This window comes from Nerophis lumbriciformis, linkage group LG07 (genome assembly GCF_033978685.3).
Source record: "Nerophis lumbriciformis linkage group LG07, RoL_Nlum_v2.1, whole genome shotgun sequence".
NCBI lineage: Eukaryota > Metazoa > Chordata > Actinopteri > Syngnathiformes > Syngnathidae > Nerophis > Nerophis lumbriciformis.
Window position 1 is genome coordinate 39,622,342 of NC_084554.2, and position 18,005 is coordinate 39,640,346.

General features: G+C 37.4%; 2 protein-coding genes across 5 annotated transcripts in view; one reads left to right on the forward strand and one right to left on the reverse strand.

Moving 5' to 3' along the window:
• Nucleotides 1-18,005, reverse strand: part of tfr1b (transferrin receptor 1b) — a 90,709-nt gene that overhangs the window by 35,378 nt on the left and 37,326 nt on the right. The window lies entirely within an intron of this gene.
• The window catches only part of sh3kbp1 (SH3-domain kinase binding protein 1), a 73,910-nt gene that overhangs the window by 7,686 nt on the left and 48,219 nt on the right, over nucleotides 1-18,005 (forward strand). For all 3 annotated transcript variants that reach the window (XM_061965132.1, XM_072913517.1, XM_072913518.1), the window contains exon 2: nucleotides 13,031-13,188. In XM_061965132.1, the coding sequence (XP_061821116.1) occupies nucleotides 13,031-13,188 (158 nt within the window). The remainder of the gene's footprint in view (nucleotides 1-13,030; nucleotides 13,189-18,005) is intronic.

Genomic DNA, 18,005 nt, shown 5'->3' on the forward strand with positions numbered 1-18,005 from the left:
AGTCGCCAAACTATGAAAAAAACTGCGACTTATAGTCCGAAAAATACGGTACTTATTAAATGGTGCCGAGTGTCTGAATCCGTGAGTTTTAGGTGTAACTGTACAAAGAGAGCCACAGAGCTAGCCTAAAACAGTAGCATGTTTGCATAAAAATGCTAACACTTAGCATGTGTGCTAACGATAGCATGATAGCAGTCAGCATGCTTCATATACCGAGTTATGGTAAATGGAAAATGGGTTATACTTGTATAGCGCTTTTCTACCTTGAAGGTACTCAAAGAGCTTTGACACTATTTCTACATTCACCCATTCACACACACATTCACACACTGATGGCGGGAGCTGCCATGCAAGGCCCCTAACCACGACCCATCAGGAGCAAGGGTGAAGTGTCTTGCTCAAGAACACAACGGACGCGACTAGGTTGGTAGCAGATGGGGATCGAACCAGGAACCCTCAGGTTGCTGGCACGGCCACTCTCCCAACCGTGCCGTCCAAGTTATACGACTCAAAGGTGTATGGCTGCGGAAATAGAAAAAAAAAGTGTAAAAATAGATGAAAAAGTTAGCTTGCTAGCATGCTATCGTTTGCATGCTAACAGTTAACAAGTGTCTCATACCACATATGACTCTGGGCTAAACAGTAGCAAAAGAAGCTCAAAAATTTAGCAAGCTAATGGTAACATGCTAGCATGCTAACATTAACTCGCTAACAGTTAACAAGTGTCACATAGAGTGCTGCGTGAAAGTATGGCTGAGCTACAAAAGGAGGTAATCTTGCCTTTTTGGAGCGTTCTGCTGGAAATATCCACCATTATAAAGGTGCGTACCCATTCTAGTGGCCCATTTTTTTCGTTTATTCGTGATTAGCGTTTCCATGGTAAAACGAAATGGTCCCAATTTAAAGTACCGTAATCGGCGCGAACAGCCCCCTTTCCGATGGTATAACATATGTGGGAGTTCGTTGGTCGGTTCGTCTCGTATTAAGTGTAAGCGAAACGCATACTTGCCAACCCTCCCGGATTTTCCGGGAGACTCCCGAAATTCAGCGCCTCTCCCGAAAACCTCCCGGGACAAATTTTCTCCCGAAAATCTCCCGAAACTCAGGCGGAGCTGGAGGACACGCCCCCTCCAGCTCCATGCGGACCTGAGTGACGTGTTTTCCTCTACCGTAAAGCAGTTCGTCTGCCGTAAACAGCAATGTTGTGAAACTCTTAAACAGGACAATACTGCCATCTAGTGCATTTCACACAGCAATGCATCATCAGAGAGGGTGTTCAGCAAGGTTAGAAAAATAGTGACAGAGAATAGAACAAGGATGGACAATTCAACCCTTAACTCAACAATGAGTAGATGAGTGTTATGTGTGTGTATATGTGTAAATAAATGAACACTGAAATTCAAGTATTTCTCTTATATATATATATATATATATATATATATATATATATATATATATATATATATATATATATATATATTTATAGCTAGAATTCACTGAAAGTCAAGTATTTCTTATATATATATATATATATATATATATATATATATATATATATATATATATATATATATATATATACATAAAATAATTGACTTGGTGAATTCTAGCTGTAAATATACTCCTCCCCTCTTAACCACGCCCCTAACCACGCCCCGCCCCCCGCACCTCCCGAAATCGGAGGTCTCAAGGTTGGCAAGTATGGCGAAACGTGCGGAACGAGAATAATAAAGTTTGAAGTATGAGCAATAATAATATGGGCTGCATTCACTGTGAATGGGTGCTGGCATTGCAGCAGGCCCATAATAATCTCTTTCCTTTTAGTTTATTTTCTAATGCCACATTCCTCGTGGGAAGCTCGGATTTGCAACAATGCGGCATCTGCGTTGAAAATCAGAAGGATGAGCTTCGAGTGGGTGAAGCTGCGGAAGTCGGATCCACACATTTTGAGTGGGTTTGATTCCCCCACCCCTGTGGGCTTACAGGCCGGTTCCTCCGACTGTGAAAACACGCTCTGGACGTGTTCGGCGACTGGCTGCAGCCAAAACGCACACGTCAGCATGCAGTGTGTGTGTCTGTGCGAGTTATCCCGAACGAACCCAGTGCAGCTATTCACGGGACACTGCGGCTCGTCTCTTCCCGCTTCTCCGCCGATCGAGTGGGAGTTCTGTCTTGTCTGCGGGCGACCTCACTCTTCTGTGTTCATAATGAATCAAATCTGAACCAAGTCGGGGTCAGCGGTCACGTTCGCTCTGAACAGGCCCGTGGGGCTTTCAACCGATTTTCCCTGCCGCTTTACTTTTGTAAATGGTTGCGTCGTGACCCATCAATAATCCACGCTGCGCCGCTTCCCATAAATGAACATCTGCAGCAACTCCATGCAAAAGTTCATTTTCACTTTGAGGCATTTTTGCATTCACTTGACAGGAGACTTTGCATATGTTTATGTAAAAAAATACACCGTATTTTGTGTGCGTGAGGGATCATTTTATGAGAGTGAGTCATAGCCATCCGTTTATACGGTTGTTTCCATGGTTACCACACCACTAAACCCCCCTCCCAAGACAAGGATCAAACCTTTTTGTATACGTGTGCAAAGGAATGTGATACGTAAGACAACTAGTTGTGTGTTTTCTTGTGCAGTGTTTTATTTTGGTGGTTAATATTAAAGTAAAAGAGATTTTTGACTGATAAAGTGTATTATGAGCAAAGTTTTTTGTCCATCTTTGGTTAGTGGTAGAAACTCAAGACAACATTTGACAACTATGCTAAAATCTAATTCTAAAGTCCATCCACACTGCAAAAACTGAAATCTAAGTAAGATTAAATATCTCAAATGAGGGTGATATTTGCTTATTTTCTGTCTGATAAGATAATTCTTCTCAATAAGCAGATTTTATGTTAGTGTTTTACTTGTTTTAAGGGTGTTGGTCCTAAATGATCTCAGTAAGATATTATAGCTTGTTGCTGAGATTTTATGACCTATATTGAGTAAAACATGCTTGAAACTAGAATATCAACTGTTGCAAAGCTGTGTCATTAACACAAGTATAAAACTACTTTTTAAAGTAACAATTTCTTACTTCAAGCATGAAAAGATCGGTAGGTTGTGAGTTCAAACCCCGGCCGAGTCATACCAAAGACTATAAAAAATGGGACCCATTGCCTCCCTGCTTGGCACTCAGCATCAAGGGTTGGAAGTGGGGGTTAAATCACCAAAAATGATTCCCGGGCGCGGCACCGCTGCTGCCCACTGCTCCCCTCACCTCCCAGGGGGTGATCAAGGGGATGGGTCAAATGCAGAGGACAATCATTGGTACTTTAAAAAAAATCATGATGCCGAGTACATATCATTATGTCAAGATAATGGCTCTAGCATTTACTTATTTAAGAATATTTTTCAACATATTGAGCAAAAAGGTCTATTTTTTTTTCTACCAAGAAAAGTGCACTTGTTATTAGTGAGAATATACTTATTTTAAGGTATTTTTGGGTTCATTGAGGTTAGCTAATTTAACTTGTTTTGGAAAGTCTTGACAAGCCGAAATTTCTTGTTCTATTGGCAGATAATTTTCCTTAGTTCAAGTAAAATACCCCTAATTTTTTTTTTTTTTTTCTTGTTTTTGAACACTGACTTTTTGCAGTGCATCTAGCTAGGATAGGATAGCATGGACTTTAATAAAGCCACAATGGGGACATTATGTGGTTGCAGTCCAGATTAAAAAAGTTCATCAAAAATAAGTTAAAAAACACACATGACATAAAACATATTGAAGAAAACAGAGCTGATGCAACCAGTAAATAATTCAATAATGTAAATAATTCAATGTATATACTCTGATGATTAACTTGCATGATGACTGTATTATGATGATAGTATATATTTGTACCATGAATTGGTTAACGTGGACAAGTTGAAAAACTTATTCGGGTGTTCCCATTTAGTGGTCAATTGTACGGAATATGTACTGTATTGTGCAATCTACAAATAAAAGTTTCAATCAATTCAATTAATCAGTTGCCACTTCAGCTGCGCCATTTTTACATACAGCTACAAATGTAAAATGCAACGAAAAACCAAAAAATGAGCAATAAATGACACATAATGTGAACATGCGATTGTACCATGCATTGACAAAAAACTAAAGAAAAACACCATCTCAACACCACACCACCGGCAGAGACAAGAACAGACTAAGTGACTATGTCTAGCTACGAGCTAGCTTAGATTTGACAGGTTACTTGTTAGCTTGACGGAGGTACACTTATATTTGAAATAGCTTATTGCATTTTGCTCCCTTCAATCCAGACAGATTTTTTAAAAAGAGGCCTCAACGAACATTCTCCGGCATTTCGAGGATATGTATATGTAAATAGAGTACACTGCAAAAAGTCAGTGTTCAAAAACAAGAAAAAAAAAAAAAAAATTATGGGTATTTTACTTGAACTAAGGAAAATTATCTGCCAATAGAACAAGAAAAATGTGCTTGTCAAGACTTTCCAAAACAAGTAAAATTAAAGCTGCAAGCAGCGATGGACGGGACCGACTTTGACGGCACATAAAATCCAAACCGGAGCAGTAATTAAAACTATTTCGTCAACTTTTAATCAGAAGGGTTCTCTCTCTCCTGTGCTAGTTTGAAGCCGACACGACAAACGTGCTCAGAGGAGATCATTTTTGAAAAAAGGTGACCGGTTTTTACAAAACTTTTGTTTTGAAGGGGGAATTGCAAACTTCCTGTTGATTTTTGCTGGGGGTTGTCAATTTATGAAATGTAGGTGTAAGGGAGACCTACATAAAGGTTTTTTATTTCATGTCTCTACGACATTCCTACTGGAAGTTACAGGCAGTTTTGTCTGTGTTTTCTTCCGAGGAGCAGTTTTGTCTGTGTTTTATTCCTAGGGGGCGCTAGAGTGCAATTTGGAGTTTTGGGGTTGGGTTTTTTATTAGATCACAATTTTTGCCAGTCCTGATGTGTGTGTCCAGTTTGGTGAGTTTTGAAGCATGTTAAGGGGGTCAAATTATAGCTCAAAGAGGCAAAAATGACTGTTTTTACAAAACTTTTGTTTTGAAGGGAGAATTGTCAACTTCCTGTTGATTCTTGCTGAAGGGTGACAGTGTATGAAATGTAGGTTTGAGTGAGACCTACATAGAGGTTTTTGTTTCATGTCGCTACGACATTTCTACTGGAAGTTATAGGCAGTTTTATCTGTTTTCTTCCCAGGGGGCGCTAGAGCGCAATTTTGAGTTTTGGGGTTTGTTTTTTTCATTAGATGGCAATTTTCGCCAGTCCTGATGTGTGTGTCAAATATGGTGAGTTTTGAAGCATGTTAAGGGGGTCAAATTACAGCTCAAAGAGGCGGCGGAATAATAATAATAAAACCTTACAAATACAATAGGGTCCTCTGTCCCAAAGGGACATTGCGGTCCTTAATTAGCTAACCTCAATGAACCCAAAAATACCTTAAAATAAGTATATTCTCACTAATAACAAGTGCACTTTTCTTGGTAGAAAAAAAAAAAAAAAAGAGACCTTTTTTCTCACTATGTTGAAAAATATTCTTAAATTAAGTACATGCTAGTGCCATTATCTTGACATAATGATATGCGCTCGGCATTACATTTCTTGAAACCAGCAAACTTACACTAAAAACAAAGTTATTGTTCTTAATGGAAAGGCAACAAGGCAACCGCTTGTTACTCTTGGGGTTTCCTAGCCGCTCAGGCAAATCATATTGTCTAAAAATGCATTTTTCCATCGATAACATGACATCATCACGCCAAGTGCGTACTCTCTTAGTCAATTAGTGTGCAAGGAATATATATATATATATATATATATATATATATATATATATATATATATATATATATATATATATATATATATATATATATATATATATAGCAATTTACCTGAATGTGCATGAACTATTTCTGTTCAAAATAGTTTGAAATGTCACATGTTAAATGTTTAAATATTAACTGTCAGTTTACTGTACTGTGCCAACTGTACTACTATATGAGTACGCATTTTCTCTTGTTTCATTGAAAATAAAACGTCATCTGTTTTAATTATGCGACACAATTGTGTCAAAATCATGATTTTTTTTTTGTTCATGCTTGAAATAAGAAATTATTACTTTGAAAAAGCAGTTTTATACTTGATGACACAGCTTTGCAACAGTTGATATTCTAGTTTCAAGCATGTTTTACTCAATTTAGGTCATCAAATCTCAGCAAGAAGCTGTAATATCTTACTGAGATAATTTAGGACCTAAACCCTTAACAAGTAAAAGACTCTAACATACAATCTGCTTAGTGAGAAGAATTATCTTATCAGACAGAAAATAAGCAAATATCACCCTTATTTGAGATATTTAATCTTACTTAGATTTCAGTTTTTGCAGTGTGCAGCTTGGTCTGTTTACAGGAACAATCTGGCTGCAATCTTGTCTTGTGACTAAAACGACAACGATGCTAATCAATCGGTCCGTCCGTCCATCAGTCAATCTGGCCAGCTCACAATGCGTAAGTTAGATGGGAACTGCACTTTTTTTTATGTAAGACAAGCACATGTATGGTTTTCTTTTTTTAATGCGTTCTAACTTGATAGGAGTCGCTCTAAAAACATCTATAAAGCGCTCTAAAAACATCTAAAAGCCTCCATCAACGTTTTATATACACACTGAAAGTATATATGTAATGTAGTAATAAGCACATTCATAATAACTTGTAATATTTACGTATTTTGCTAATTTTAGGCATACGGCGGTGTATTCATTTCACAGACGGATCACAACGTTCGCTTTTCCCTTCGACAACAACATTACTAATCATGGCAGACTTCATGATTGACAACAAAAACTTTGGGGCAATTGATCATTTAAAACCTTTAATTTCTGAGCCTTGAGAATTCAGAAGTTCTAGAAGCTCTAACTCTTGCCTGTCTTTAGGAGTTTTTCCTTGCTTCTTGTGAAGCCCTTTGAGGCACTTGTGATTAAGGGCTATACCAGGGGTCGGCAACCCAAAACGTTGAAAGAGCCATATTGGACCAAAATATACAAAAAACAAATCTGTCTGGAGCCACAAAAAATAATACGTCTTAAAATGAAGGCAACAGTTGACGTAAGTGTCCATATTAGCTATAATAGCCTACAATCAAAATTACTATGTGTCGCAGGCTGAAGCAAATCTTTGTTGACAGAAATGGTGAAATGTAATATTTATTCTACACATTTTTACAACATTAGAAACCATTAGTAAATCAGATGCTACTCAGAAAGTGAGATAACTCCTGGAAATTACTGGTTTTTAATGGCCAAAGGTATAGATGTGTGTGTCCAAGTTAAAGGAAATGGCAGGCTGTGTTCTTTTAATAGATTTATTACAATCTTTGTAAGCTGGGTAATGTTTCCTGTGGTCTGGAACAACATGACACACAAACAACTATCAGAAATGCAGCCAATATTACATACAGATAATGTGTCATGAGACATGCAAACCTAAATTATATACAAAGAGGATGAAAGTAAAGGTAACTAAATTAGCTCAAATATACCTACACACAGAGGTGGGTAGAGTAGCCAGAAATTGTACTCAAGTAAGAGTACTGTTACTTTAGAGATTTATTACTCAAGTAAAAGTAAGGAGTAGTCACCCAAATATTTACTTGAGTAAAAGTAAAAAGTATGTTGTAAAAAAACTACTAAAGTACTGAGTAACTGATGAGTAACATACACACACATATCATATATATATATATATATATATATATATATATATATATATATATATATATATATATATATATATATATATATATATATATATAAATATATATATACACACACACACATATATATATATATGTGTATGTATATATATATATATATATATGTATATATGTGTGTGTGTGTGTGTATATATATATATATATATATATATATATATATATATATATATATATATATATACATATATATATATATATATATATACATACATTGATATATACAGTATATAATTTATATTTATTTTTTTGCCGTTTTTGTTTACATGTTAATAGTGTTTTAATGAATATACATGCATGTTTAACACATATAGATTCCTTTCTTTCATGAAGACAAGAATATAAGTTGGTGTATTACCTGATTCTGATGACTTGCATTGATTGGAATCAGACAGTAGTGATGACAAACGTCCACGTTTTCAAATGGAGGAGAAAAAAAGTTCCTCATTTCTGTCTAATACCACATGAAAGTGGTTGGTTTTTGGCATCTTATATGTCCAGCTTCCATATTCGTTTTTATACACTTTACAAGAAATACATTGGCGGCAAACTCCGTAGCTTGCTAGCTTGTTTGCGCAGGCTTTCGGAGACTCTTATTTAGAAAGCGCAGGCGCGATGGAGCGGCACTTTTATTGTGAAGACAGGAACTGTGCAGTCAGTCTTTAGGCTTTTGACGGGGTGCACGGTTGAAATAAAAAATGGTCTTTTTTTTTCACACTTTTGATTGATTGATTGGAACTTGTATTAGTAGATTGCACAGTACAGTACATATTCCGTACAATTGACCACTAAATGGTAACACCCCAATAAGTTTTTCAACTTGTTTAAGTCAGGTCATGTGACCCCTGGCTCTGTTTGATTGGTCGAACGTCACCAGTGACTGCATCTGATTGGTGGAACGGAGTGAACGTCACCAGTGACTGTATTTGTTGAAACGCAGGCACTATGAAGGTCTGTCTGACAGACCAAAACAAACAAAGCGTGCATTAACAGATCGATAAAAATTAGTAGCGAGTAGCGAGCTGAATGTAGATAAAAGTAGCGGAGTAAAAGTAGCGTTTCTTCTCTATAAATATACTCAAGTAAAAGTAAAAGTATGTTGCATTAAAACTACTCTTAGAAGTACAATTTATCCCAAAAGTTACTCAAGTAGATGTAACGGAGTAAATGTAGCGCGTTACTACCCACCTCTGCCTACACATGAGGCATAATGATGAAATATGTACATACAGCTAGCCTAAATAGCCTGATTAACACTCCAACAAGTCGATAACATCAACAAAGCGCACTTTTGTGCATTCACGCACAGCATGAAACTTTTGGTGGACAAAATGAGACAAAGACGAAGTGGAAGATTTTACATGTAAACAAACTGTTGCGTCACAGTGCACACCATGGTGAGTTCAAGAACCGCCGAAATTAGTAGGACAAACCGATGTTCACCAAATACTCATATCAAACATATTAAACAGTGGGCTTTCTAACAGTTGGGAAGGTTTGTGTCATGTTTGTCCTCAAACAAAAACCATACTAAAACAAAAAAAAAAAAATTCCCCCCATCTTTTTCCATTTTCAATCCTTTTTTAAAAATGCTCTAGGGAACCTGAATACGTTTTTCAACTTGTTTAAGTCGGGGTCCACTTAAATTGATTCATGATACAGATATATACTATCATATTTACTATCATCATAATAGAGTCATCACACAAGATAATCATCAGGGTGTATACATTGAATTATTTACATTATTTACAATTCGGGGTGTGTAGGGGGAGGGGGGTAGGTTTGGTTGTTATCATCAGTCATCAACAATTGAGAACAGAGAAATGGATATTGAAACAGTGTAGGTCTGACTTGGTAGGATATGTATAGAAAGTGCTAAACAAGATATACAAACTACGTACATAGTACAACTTACTGTACAATGTCTGCTCTCACTGGGATGCCGACTGATGGGACCTTCACATCTTCCCGTTTGGATGAAGAATTATTCATAACGCACATGAAGGGTTGAAAAACGGTTTGATTGATTGAGACTTTTATTACTAGATTGCACAGTACAGTACATATTCCGTACAATTGACCAATAAATGGTAACACCCGAATACGTTTTTCAACTTGTTTAAGTCAGGGTCCACATTAATCAATTCATGGTGCGGCAAACAAGTCTCTTTTTGTGTCTTTCTCACCATCTCCGAGTCCAAGTTAGTTGTCAAAGTTGACCAACTTCTCGGTTTATGTCCACAACCTTCTCCTATCCAGGTGAGAAGCATGATTTATAATCTAGAATAAAGGTCTACCAACTCAGAGGCGATGCAGCAGCTCAGTATGTCAAAATAGCAGCATAAGCTAGTTAGCTCTGTGTGATCACGGCGCCGCTAAAAATAGTTTGTCTTTGTTATAATAACAATATTGCTAACACTTGGTTGATAATCAGGTCACGACATGTAAATGGAGTATTGTTGGCGGTTTTTGGATGTTTATGAGCGCAAGAGTGTATACTGCCATTAGCTGCATTGTTAGCCACCTCATACACTGCAAAAAGTCAGTGTTCAAAAACAAGAAAAAAAAAAAAAAAAATTAGGGGTATTTTATTTGAACTAAGCAAAATTATCTACCAATAGAACAAGAAAATTCGACTTGTCAAGACTTTCCAAAACAAGTAAAATGAGCTAACCTCAATGAACCCAAAAATACCTTAAAATAAGTATATTCTCACTAATAACAAGTGCACTTTTCTTGGTAGAAAAAAATGAGACCTTTTTGTTTAATATGTTGAAAAATATTCTTAAATTAATTAAATGCTAGTGCCATTATCTTGACATAATGATATGCGCTCGGCATCATGATTTGTTTTTTCATGCTTGAAGTAAGAAATTATTACTTTAAAAAAGTAGTTTTATACTTGTGATTGTTGATGACACAGCTTTGCAACACTTGATATTCTAGTTCCAAGTAGGGCTGCAACTAACGATTAATTTGATAATCGAATAATCTGTCGATTGTTACTTCGATTAATCGATTAATAATCGGATAAAAGAGACAAACTACATTTCAATCCTTTCCAGTATTTTATTGAAAAAAAAATAGCATACTTGCACCATACTTATTTTGATTATTGTTTCTCAGCTGTTTGTACATGTTGCAGTTTATAAATAAAGGTTAATAAAAAAAATAAAAAATAAATAAAAAAATAAAATAAAAAAATTTGCCTCTGCGCATGTGCATAGCATAGATCATGGGTGTCAAACTCCGGCCCGCGGGCCAAATTTGGCCCATCGTGTAATTTCACTTGGCCCGTGAGGTGATATCAAATTAACACTAGAGCTGCCCCGCCGATTATATACAGCGGCGGTGCCGCGGTACACCGCTAAATCTCATACTTGCCAAACCTCCCGGGAGACTCCCAAATTTCAGGGCCCCTCCCGAGAATTATAACGTCCCAACGAGTGCTGGCTCAGTTACACAATATGTGCGGCTTTGGCACGCACACAGAAGTGAATGCAAGGCATACTTGCTCTTCAGCGATACAGGTTACACTGAGGGTGCCAGTATAAAAACCTTTAACATTGTTAGAAATATACGTCACACTGTGAATCCACACCAAACAAGAATGACAAACACAGTTCGGGAGAACATCCGCACAGTAACACAACATAAACACAACAGAACAAATACCCAGAACCCTTTGCAGCACTAACTCTTCCGGGACGCTACAAGGTGTGTGTATGTGTGTGGGGCGGGGCGGCGGGGTTTGGAGGTAGCGGGAGTGTATATTGTAGCGTCCCGGAAGAGTTAGTGCTGCAAAGGGTTCTGGGTATTTGTTCTGTTGTGTTTATGTTGTGTTACTGTGCGGATGTTCTCCCAAAATGTGTTTGTCATTCTTGTTTGGTGTGGATTCACAGTGTGTCGTATATTTCTAACAATGTTAAAGTTGCTTATACGGCCACTCTCAGTGTAAACTGTATCGCTGTTGATGAAGTATGCTTTGCATTTACGTGTGTGTGCGTACAGGAGCCGCTCATATCTTGTGACTGGGCGGGCATGTTGTTAGAAAGGATGAAAAGCGGACGTGACGTCAGCTCGTAGAGGATGATAAAAGCAGTGCCTGTAAGACTGTGGAATACGAGATATAATGACTGATGAACACCTTCGTTCGATAATGAGGGTTGCCTCAGCTAAAAGCCTGAGCCCCGACATTAATGAACTAGCATCCAAGAAAAGATGGCAGGTATCTGGCTTGGGCACAACAGATTAGATCAGTGTGTTGCAAACTGAGCAGTTGAAAGTCTTGAATGGTTGGTTTATTCATTATTTTATTTTCTAATTTATTAGCCTGTGGAAAAAGTTAATGTTGATATTTACCTCAGAAGGCTGCAAATAGAAAAGAGGCATTCAATTTTTATTTAAATTGTATTTGATATGCCATTGATATTTTTTAATTATTATTATTATTATTTGAAACTCGATTTTGCATGTCACAATAAAGTTATATAAGCCTTGCTTGTTCAATATTTAATGCAAAACTTGTTTGGGTCCCTATTAAAAGGTTAATTTGTTCAACCTTGGCCCGCGGCTTTGTTCAGTTTTAAATTTTGGCCCACTCTGTATTTGAGTTTGACACCCCTGGCATAGATCCAACGAATCAATGACTAAATTAATCGCCAACTATTTTTATAATCGATTTTAATCGATTTAATCGATTAGTTGTTGCAGCCCTAGTTTCAAGCATGTTTTACTCAACATAGGTCATCAAATCTCAGCTACAAGCTGTAATATCTTACTGAGATCATTTAGGACCAAAACCCTTAAAACAAGTAAAACACTCTAACATAACATCTGCTTAGTGAGAAGAATTATCTTATCAGACAGAAAATAAGCCAATATAACCCTTATTTGAGATATTTAATCTTACTTAAAATTCAGTTTTTGCAGTGTACTTCCATACCTCAAAAAGAAAAATGTGTTCTTGATAAATGATAGGCAAAATTCGTAGCTAGCTACACTCAACAAGCATTTTTTACACGAGGTTGTAGTTTGTTTACACGACAGAACAATCTGGCAGACATTTTGTATCCATCTATTCAACACTGTGAAACAAGGATACATTTCGTGCTCTAAGCCAGTAAAAGCCAGCATATTTTATGTAAAAATTCCCAAAATACCTCATTGATATTATGATATGTTTGTGGAGCCGCACTGTTTGACCTTTTCACAACAACCATCCTCTCTGGCAGTGGAGGCCGTGGTGGAGTTCGACTATGAGGCCCAGCAGGACGACGAGTTGAGCCTGAACGTGGGCGACGTCGTCGTGAACATACGGCGAGACGACGGAGGATGGTGGGAGGGCGAGCTGGGCGGCCGGCGGGGGCTGTTCCCCGACAACTTTGTGCGGGTGAGTACACACTTCGCTCAAGTCGCCTCGAAGGTGACGACGTGTGTGTTTGCGTGTGTGCGGGGGGAAGAGGGAAGTGCGTCGTCGACAGGAAGTGCGGCGGCCTGTGACGCAATGATGTTCGCATTTTGAGTGTTCCAGTTGCTGCCGTCACACTATCAACAGCTATGTGTGTGTGTGTGTGTGTGTGTGTGTGTGTGTGTGTGTGTGTGTGTGTGTGTGTGTGTGTGTGTGTGTGAGAGACTACTGACTAGTTTGTCACAAGACTGCTGTTATAGGAATGTGTGTTTAGAGGGAGAGGGGGATGTCCACAATCAGGTCACAAGGGCCACAGGAAGTGATGCAATCCGCAACAGATAATTTGTTGACCAACACCGACATGCGGTAAAGTATAAAGTCGGCACTTTGAGTCAAAACGACGTACATACAGTCGTGGTTAAACGTTGACATACATTTGTAAAGAACATAATGTCATGGCTGTCTTGAGTTTCCAATCATTTCTACAACTCTTATTTTTTTTGTGATAGAGTGATTGGAGCACAGACTTGTTGGTCACAAAAAACATTCATGAAGTTTGGTTCTTTTATGAATTTATTATGGGTCTACTGAAAATGGCTACGTTTTAGTTTCATCTGACCACAGAACTTTCCTCCAGAAGGTCTTATCTTTGTCCATGTGGTGTCAGATGAAACAAAAATTGAGCTGTTTGGCTACAATACCCAGCAATATGTTTGGAGGAGAAAAGGTGAGGCCTTTAATCCCAGGAACACCAGGCCTACCGTCAAGCATGGTGGTGGTAGTATTATGCTCTGGGCCTGTTTTGCTGCCAATGGAACTGGTGCTTTACAGAGAGTAAATGGGACAATGAAAAAGGAGGATTACCTCCAAATTATTCAGGACAACCTAAAATCATCAGCCCGGAGGTTGGGTCTTGGGCGCAGTTGGGTGTTCCAACAGGACAATGACCCCAAACACACGTCAAAAGTGGTAAAGGAATGGCTAAATCAGGCTTAAGAATTAAGGTTTTAGAATGGCCTTCCCAAAGTCCTGACTTAAACGTGTGGACAATGCTGAAGAAACAAGTCCATGTCAGAAAACCAACAAATTTAGCTGAACTGCACCAATTTTGTCAAGAGGAGTGATCAAAAATTCAACCAGAAGCTTGCCAGAAGCTTGTGGATGGCTACCAAAAGCGCCTTATTGCAGTGAAACTTGCCAAGGGACATGTAAGCAAATATTAACATTGCTGTATGTATACTTTTGACCCAGCAGATTTGCTCACATTTTCAGTAGACTCATAATAAGTTCATAAAATAACCAAACTGTATGAATGTTTTTTTTGTGACCAACAAGTATGTGCTCCAATCACTCTATCACAAAAAAATAAGAGTTGTAGAATATATTGGAAACTCAAGACAGCCATGACATTATGTTCTTTACAAGTGTATGTCAACTTTTAACCACGACTGTATATCTAATTGTAGTATTTGTACATTGCAAGACAGTAGTGTTGTCCCGATACCAATATTTTGGTACCGGCACCAAAATGTATTTTGATACTTTGATACTTTTCTAAATAAAAAAGACCATAAAAACGGCATTATTGGCTTTATTTTAACAAAAACATTCTTATAATACCTTAAACAAACGTTTCTTATTGCGATCAAAGAACAATTTTGGCATTAAATAACATAGTGAACACACTAAAAAAACACTTTTAGTAGTAAGTAATCAAACAAAGGCTCCTAGTTTGGCTGCTGACGTGTGCAGTAACATATTGTGTCATTTCTCATTCTATTATTATGCAAAAAATGGATTATTAATGTATTTGTTCATTGTGTGAATGCTCCAAAGCATTACACATATGGGTTTCTACACCAAAATTCATCTATCCATTACACCTCTTCTTATTCTCCAGATTCTGGCGCTCCTACTTCCACATTTTTCACACAATTCAATGCGTTCCAACTTCAAACTGTTCAGCCTATTCGGGAATTGCGGGCTTTCCCTTGACAAATTCCAAAAATGTCCAGATATCCCAGAATTCCAGGTTTTCCGGAACATTTTTCCCATTCAAAATGAATTGGCCATTTTTCAAACTTCCACTATTTTCATATTTTTCAACCGATTCAAACCATTCCACCTTCAACATATTCCACTCATCCTGGACATTCAAACTATAATTTTTCCAAGTTAAAAAAATGTCCAGGAATTCCCACAATTCCCCTTTTTTCAAACCCTTTTTGCCACTTTTTTTCAGGCGACGACGCCTTCCACATTTTTCAACCCACTTTAACTGTTCCACCGTCCAAACATTCCTCTTAATCAGTACAAAAAACGAAGTTGTTTTTCAAACTGGAAAAATTCCCGGTTTTCCCGAAATTCCTTAATACCATTTCTCAATTAAAAATGTTACTACTTCAACATTTCTCGACCGATTTGAACATTTTCAACACCAACCATTTCAACTCATTCAGAACATTCAAGTCTTTTAACATTTTCCAAAAAAAAATCCCACTTTTCCCGAAATTCACAAATTTTCCTGAAATTCCCATTGAAATGAATGGGACATTTTTCCAAGTTGCACAAATTCCCACATTTTTCATCTGATTCAAACGGCTCCAGCTTCAAAATATTCAGCCTGTTTGGGAATTGTGTGCTCTGCTTCAACAATTCTAAAAAAAATTCCAGGATTTCAGTTCAACTTCAGCGTTGGAGCATTCGCACGCAATTCCTTCAACAATTGCCTCATCTAGTTTACTGTTAATATCTGCTTACTTTCTGTTTTAACATGTTCTTTCTAAAGTTCTGTTAAAATGTAATAAGCACTTATTCTTCTGTTGTTTGTAAGTTTTGGGTGATACCACAAATGTGGGTATTGATCGGATACCAAGTAGTTACTGGGTCATACAGTGGTCATATTTACAATTCCCATGTGTCTACACTGCAAAAACTGAAATCTAAGTAAGATTAAATATGTCAAATAAGGGTGATATTCGCTTATTTTCTGTCTGATAAGATAATTCTTCTCACTAAGCAGATTTTATGTTAGAGTCTTTTACTTGTTTTAAGTGTTTTGGTCCTAAATGATCTCAGTAAGGTATTACAGCTTGTTGCTGAGATGTTATGACCTATTTTGAGTAAAACATGCTTGAAACTAGAATATCTAGTGTTGCAAAGCTGTGTCATCTACACTCACAAGTATAAAACTACTTTTTTAAAGTAATAATTTATTATTTCAAGCATGAAAAAAAAATCATGATTTTGACATAATTGTGTTTTCAATTAAATAATAGAAAACACGTACTCTTAAAGTAGTACAGTTGGCACAGTACAGTAAACTAGTTAATAAAGTTAATATTTAAACATTTAACATGTGACATTTTAAACAATTTTGAACAGAAATAGTTCATGCACATTCAGATAAATTCTTCCAAATTACAATAAAAAAATTTGGGCCGTGAGTCGGGCTGTATATATGCGCACTAATTGACTGAAAGAGCACGCACTTGGCGCGATGATGTCATGTTATCGATGGAAAAATGCATTTTTAGACCATATGATTTGACTGAGCGGCTAGTAGGCCCCGAGAGTAACAAGATGTTGCCTTGTTGCCTTTCCATTAAGAACAATAAATTAGTTTTTAGTATAAGTTTGCTGGTTTCAGGAAATGTAATGCCGAGCGCATATCATTATGTCAAGATAATGGCACTAGCATTTACTTAATTTAAGACCATTTTTCAACATATTGAGCAAAAAGGTCTCCTTTTTTTTCTACCAAGAAAAGTGCACTTGTTATTAGTGAGAATATACTTATTTTAAGGTATTTTTGGGTTCATTGAGGTTAGCTAATTTTACTTGTTTTGGAAAGTCTTGACAAGCCAAATGTTCTTGTTCTATTGGTAGATAGGGCCGTACAGTATTTCCTGAGTTTATAGACCTAATAGAAATTTAAAGGGGAACATTATCACAATTTCAGAATTGTTAAAACCATTAAAAATCAGTTCCCAGTGGCTTATTATATTTTTCGAAGTTTTTTTCAAAATTTTACCCATCACGCAATATCCCGAAAAAAAGCTTCAAAGTGCCTGATTTTAACACCCGTCCATTTTCCTGTGACGTCACATAGTGAAGCCAACACAAACAAACATGGCGGAAAGAACAGCAAGCTATAGCGACATTAGTTCGGATTCAGACTCGGATTTCAGTGGCTTAAGCGATTCAACAGATTACTAATGTATTGAAACGGATGGTTGTAGTGTGGAGGCAGGTAGCGAAAACGAAATTGAAGAATAAACTGAAGCTATTGAGCCATATTGGTTTGAACCGTATGCAAGCGAAACCGACGAAAACGACACGACAACCAGCAACACGGGAGAAAGCGAGGACGAATTCGGCGATCGCCTTCTAACCAACGATTGGTTTGTGTTTGTTTGGCATTAAAGGAAACTTTAACAACTATGAACTAGGTTTACAGCATATGAAATACATTTGGCAACAACATGCACTTTGAGAGTGCAGACAGCCCAATTTTCATCAATTAATATATTCTGTAGACATACCCTCATCCGCGCTCTTTTCCTGAAAGCTGATCTGTCCAGTTTTGGAGTTGATGTCAGCAGGCCAGGGAAGCTAGGGTCGATAGGGGGTTTAGCTCGCTCGTCTGCAGGAACAAACTGCCGCCATTGCTTGCCGTGCTACCGAGGTCCTTTGTCCCTGAATTGCTCACACACTCCGGCAGATTCAATGGGGGTCTGGCGGCAGATTTCTTTGACTTTATCGTTGGAAATGCATCTGCTTTGAGTGTCGCAGGATAT